The sequence below is a fragment of the Ostrinia nubilalis genome, chromosome 27, assembly GCF_963855985.1.
Source record: "Ostrinia nubilalis chromosome 27, ilOstNubi1.1, whole genome shotgun sequence".
NCBI lineage: Eukaryota > Metazoa > Arthropoda > Insecta > Lepidoptera > Crambidae > Ostrinia > Ostrinia nubilalis.
In genome coordinates, this window is record NC_087114.1 from 4,032,478 (window position 1) to 4,038,747 (window position 6,270).

At 37.8% G+C, this 6,270-nt stretch overlaps 1 protein-coding gene across 1 annotated transcript; it reads right to left on the reverse strand.

The window, feature by feature from the left end:
- Positions 1–903: 903 nt before the first annotated feature.
- Positions 904–5,576, reverse strand: LOC135084840 (ephrin-B2a). Its single transcript, XM_063979579.1, has one exon. It carries the CDS (start codon positions 5,117–5,119, stop codon positions 4,334–4,336), a length of 786 nt encoding a protein of 261 aa, XP_063835649.1. The 5' UTR covers positions 5,120–5,576; the 3' UTR covers positions 904–4,333.
- Between the last annotated feature and the right edge of the window lie 694 nt (positions 5,577–6,270).

Below are 6,270 nucleotides of genomic sequence, written 5' to 3' on the forward strand. Positions count from 1 at the left end.
ATAGCTAATAGTCAAATCTAAACGTCTGTACCCAGAAACCCTTAACTGTTAGGTTAAAAATAAAAATAGCTCCACTCACCTCGACAGTTAGGAGGTGGAACTAAAAGATACCGAGTTCTGGTACCGAAAAGGAATTGAAACCGAAAGTCCGAAAGTTTTTATATCCCAATTTTTTAATTTGCTGTTTGTGTAGTAAGAAGAATATTTAAAGTATTCTTGAAGGTAATTCAATTTAGGTGCGTACTTAGATATTTTTTTACAGAGCAATAAATTGGAACCAAAATAATAATAGACACACATCATCATCATCATCAGCCGCAGGACGTCCACTTATAATATAAATCTTTGTCTCTCTAAATTATCTCAAATAGAGCAATAACACTGAACAGTATCATTCCAACTTGTTATATAATATTTTTTATTTAAATATTTTAGCCAGTTTTCGGTCCATTTGGTGATCGATATTGGGTCGAAACTGGACCTTTTTGAAAATACGAATGGAGTCAGGTCTGCAGGTAGAAACGCAAACAAAGAACACTGGGAACAGCTTGCTGACAAAAACCATTGAACGATTGATGATATTTTGTTGAATTTCGAAAATGGATGAAAAGTGAATTCAAAAAGATACCATTTCTAGCACTAAAAGAAATATTGAAGATGCTATGATGCAGACGCAGATGTGAAAAAATGTATTAAAAGCTAAATTCTAAAAGGTAAAATCAGCATCAAATAATTGGTGACACCAAAAGTGGCCAAAAAGTTGATAACAAACTTATTCCAATTGTAACAAAGACGTTTTGCGAACTTTTTGGCTACTTAGGTGTTAAGAACTATTTGACGTTCTAACACTAAAAGCACAAAATTTGAAATGCTATCATGATGATGGAGAATATAATATGAAGCAAGCTAAAGTGTCTAACTTTGATCTGATACCAAAAATTGATACCCATTCGTCAGACACTAGAGGTAAGCGACCCAGCATAAAAGGTGTCAGCGTTAGTAAGTTCTGTTTATAAAACATAGCATTAAACCCGACTATGTTTGTCAGTATTGTTTATCTGATTCACTTGTTTTCCTTTTGTAGAGTCCAATAAAGTTACTGATGTTTTTAACTTGTTTATTTTGGGACGCGTCTGTCAAACTTCTTTCCATTTTACGAGATTTTGATCTTGTCTTTTTTTAGATCACAAATGCTGTTCAAACAAAAGGTCGGATTTTAATGGTTCTAGTCGTAACTGACAATGGTTTCAATGCAACAATCAGTAGTCCATTTATGTCTTTTATTTCGTTATCAGCTTTCGTTGTTGTTTTGTTTATGACCAACTGCACCCATTTTGACGTTTAGATAGTGACATTTTTGACTGAAGTGTCATTGTTCTTTTGCTTCTAGGCATCTACTGCAAGAACAAGGTTATTGTTAAATTTTAGTCAGAATTACGTCCGTATTGACAAAGGATGCTTGCTTAAGCGAAGCAGCAAATCGAACGCACAGCGTTGAATAGAGCTCTGTGATTGGTCTAGTAGTAGCCTGTGTGTCCACGCGCACTGTGAGACCTCATGGTAATTACTTGTGAATACGGGTTTTAGTTACTACAGATTTCTAAATGGTTTGTTCATGGCGGTTCCAAAATAAATACTGCAAAAATATCCAGGTATGGTAAATACCTGTTTTTTATCTGATCAACCTCAAATGATTTATTTCCCAACAAATCATGTTTACCGAGGTACACAGCCATAAATTTAGTAGATACACTTGATGGTTAATGGAGGAAAAGAGAAAGATCGAAGGCCATAAAAGGAGACACATGAACTACGAATGGGGCTACTCCGAACGTTATCCGAAGTTTCGAATACTGTCGTCTCTCTCACGCAAAGCAAGATGCCAGCATGAGAGACGGCGACAGAGCTAAAACTAGGTAAACAGACAAGGAAAGGTTGGATGTCACAGGTTAGAAATGGCAGTAGTGGGTTCCAATATGGCAGCAGTCCACCAAAAATGGAACATTCTTCATCAATGATTTTAAGTAGATCATAGTACAGTCATTGCTAGAGAACACTAGAGAAATTGACCAATTAGGATGCTCTCAAATGCATATTTCTAAAATAATGAGATTCATGGAGAAAACTTTCGCAATATTGACAAAGAACATTTATCTCAAAAACAGGCTTGTAGGTATTGACTAATGCTAAAGCCTTAGTTGCATCATCTTTATCATTAAATTTAACCGTAACTCTTACTGTAATCCGTATTTTTGTTAGACTTTCGATATTTTGTTATAGATAAAGAATTCTCTCAACATACATGTCTTAATAATGAAGTTCATAGTGAATAACGCCTGTATTCACAAATAATACTTGCTTAAGTGAAGCAGCAAATCGAACGCACAGCGTTGAATAGAGCTCTGTGATTTGTTCGTGTGTCACCCTGTGCGTTCACGCGCACTGTGAGACCTCATAGTAATGTTTGTGAATACGGGCATAAATGTTTCAAGCAAGTGTTGGTTTTATTATTCCAAATTAATGGGCGTTATTCCGTATTAAGTATCGCTATGAATCACGCAATTGTGGCCGGCTAATTGTCTTTATCAAGATAATTGTTTAGCTCAGATGGCATTTTGATTTAAGATTTTTCGCATTGGTTGATGACTCCATGTTTACAAACTTTAGGGCTTGTTCCCATAGAAATCCTGTTTTGCAGGGTCCAGTAATGCTGGATCTGAAAACTGGACTGTCGTGTGAACACAACTTTCAAAGAGAGTGTTTGAAAGTATTCCAAATTCGAAAGGATCGATTTTTGCAGGAGATTGCAAATGAGATATATTATTCGTGTGCAAGTTATTATTATAAAACGTATTACTATTAAACGAATCCTGCAAAAAACGGGATCTCCGTGGGAACAAGCCCTTCTATCTATCAGAGGGTATTTATTTATTCTCATCTCTGATAAAAATAACATTGTAAATGACATTAGATTCCATTTGTATTTTATTTACACAGACGACTTTGATGTCCAGTTTAATTCAGAATTGAAAAGATTTGCCTATGGATAGCCCTTTAACTTTCATAAACTATTTGGATCTAGTATCTGAATAATTAGAGTTACTTTTCTTGTCATAGCTTTGACATTTCTCATTTTGTGATCACCATCTTTAGATATTTTGATTATAACACAACTTGTCACCCAAACGTTTCTTAGCACTACCTAAAATATAGCAACTGTCTTAATGCGTATGGCTAACTGAAAACCGGTCTATTTAACTACATTTAGCTATTTGACTATTTAATTATAATGCATTATGGTTCACACAATTAAAAATGGCACATTCAGTGCTTAGGCTGTCAGTGTATGGCTCTTAAAAGAACTTGTAATATACTTCGTAGTTCAATTATAAGTAAGTACTTGTACTTGTACTTAGTAAGTACTTGTAAAACACTTCAAAGAAGGCTTTTAGTAACATTATACTTGGGACAAAGTAAATACATGCCATTATCAGAGAAATTGATATTTCCAACGTTAAACTTATACAAGTCATTTTTCCCAAGATAATGGATGTATTATATTTCGTCGAATATAAATAATAAGAAAAAGCAGAAATGCATAAATCAGTCGGTAAATGAATAAGTGAAATAATATTCGTTTTATACATAAAGTTTTATATCACATAATAAAAGCATAAAGAAAAATTTACATTCTAAATAAACCAAAAATCACAGTTTCTCTGGACTTATTCATAACCTGTCCAGGTTAATTTTTACATAAATTAATTATAAGTCGTAGGGAAAAAAAATTATAATGTCTTTTGAACTAAATTAAAAGCTACCTAAATTTTCCGTTCTATATAGATTTTTCCCCTAAATTAATTCTGTACTGATTCGTCGTGAATCCTAAGTCTTAATCAAATATTCATCATTGCATTAATGAAAATATAAAAATTGTTTAATTCCTAGTGGTTTAAGAAACCTATATTATCATACATGTTAACATTCTTTATATATATATAGATTTAAACGTCGTAACTACCGCAGTGTCACAATTTCACCGTTGTATATTAATATTTCGATTACTCAGTAGGCCAAATATTATAATAGTTACAATAGTAAAAATTAGGCTCTCCAGTCCTTATGCTATTCGGAACTTTGCGATAGGATCGTCCGTCACAAGTCAGTCTTAGTGGACCTATACTTACAACATCCACAATGTAACACAGCACATTCACGTGAACACTAGAGTGTCTGGCCGAAGGTGGAGAGACTGCAGGGTCTGCGTGTTGTGGGCAGGACACGGCTTGGCGAGGAGATCGGGGCGCGCAGGTCGGGCCGCCCGGGCGCACATTCACCGAGCCAGCGGCGCCAACACCGCCGACGCTGCCAAAGCAAGAGCCAGAGACGACGCCAGCGCCGCCCCGCGGGAGTAAGACAGCTCCTCGCTTTTGACGACCTCGTTCTGGGTCTTGTCGTATTTGTGCGTCTTCTTCGTGACCGGCTTCGGCGTTGTCGTCGAGGTTGTAGTGCTGGTTGATGGTGACGGAGGCGGCGGCGGCGGCGGTAAGGTCGGCTGCGGCGGCGGCGCCGGAGACTGGTCCTCCGCCTTGCAGCACACACGAAAGACCAGTTTCATGTTGTGCGTCAGACAACGGCCTCCGATACGCCGGTGCAAATCGTCCTTACTCGACGTGGATATGAAGTAATAATCCTTCCCTGGAAGGAACTCCAACCCACCAGGCTGCGGCGTGAACGGTCGGAACGTTATTGTGAAGAACATCAACTTATGAGGCTTATCACATATCGCTATTATACGGGGGTTCGGATTCGTTATCCTACACGTATCGTACTCCTCTTTGCTAACGTTGTATATTATGTACTTCTCCGTGTCCTCCTCAAACGTCCCTGGAGCGTACACTGGACATATTATATTCACTTGGTCGTACTCGAACTGGGCATTGCCTTTATTGAGATCGAATACGTGATCGGTGTTGTCTATTCGGAATATACTATTTGTTGTGTTCCAATGTATGTAGAAGGACTTCGCGTAGTTCCCCATCACGCTTTCGATGAAAAATATGAGCACTAATAAGGTCCAAGGCGTCTGCCGAAGGCCAAAATAAGCTAGCGACACCATTCTGTCTTCAGCCAACTCGCATAATCCGATCGAACTCGCGTTGGACAATCGGCGTCTAAACCCTGCTGGGTACGCACTCACACCAATCCATATTCCAGTTATAAAATCCACTGTGGCCGTTCCAACATAGTTTAACACACACAATTCACACAGAAAACACTATTAAACAGTTCAATTTTCGTCACTCAACCGATGGGTCCTCCATGTTTCGTTTCACGTTAGATTCTATTCGTCGATAAATGTGGAATTCCGAGACGTGGCTTGAGTTTTAACGCGTCGGATTGTTCACTTTTTCCGGTACAAATTAGTTATTTTGGATGCTAGTTGCCGCGGGAACACTTTTTGTGTAAGTATATTGTCAGAATTAATCAATACATGACGGATTTTTACAATACTTGGATGTTCTTTGTATTGTGGGCGAGAGACGCGTTTCGTACGTGCCGTGCGCCGCGCGGCGGTCTACCGAACTACTGGTATGCGAGGCGAGCCTGTACGCATGCGGCCTCCCCCCGCCCCTCTCCAACCCCTCGCAAACGGTCGCGTTCACGAAAGCTTATACTTTACAGTTGGCATTCTTGGAGAACAAAAACTCTTCGCTGTCAATTTTCGAACAAAACTCTTTTCGAATCCTAAATTTCTAATATTGAACACGTTTAAACAAATCAACGTTCGATTTTTAATTCAAAACGTATTTTTTGAAAACAGAACTCGAGCTTTCTTTTTAATTTTCGGTGAACGCATTGGCAAAGGCGTAAAAAAAGAGCTTACACGATCCGAAGCGAGACTCAGTGAGACAAGCTCGTAAAACTGGGGTCATAGGATGCAATGCGAGACAATTTTGAATACTATAAATACCTTTACACTTGTGTTATCACATTAAAGATTGAATAAATCTTGTCTATATTAACCTAAGGTATAAATAAATGAATGTTTTGTATTAGTATTAACGAAATGCCCAATTTTCTTTGTCAGCTGGTTACGGCGTCGATATAGTTACCTATAATAATATAGGTAGAGAATGTATGGTAGAGTCACACCTTCAATTTGCTTATTTCGGCGCCGTGGAGAGTCAAAAGCTCTGACGATGAGTAATATTTATTAGAACGTACGAGTATTGATTAAATTGAGTTTTATTGTTTGTTTTTTATGAA

Coding starts and splice junctions, on each gene's coding strand:
- LOC135084840 (XM_063979579.1), bottom strand. CDS start 5,119: ATGGTGTCGCTAGCTTATTTTGGCCTTCGGCAGACGCCTTGGACCTTA.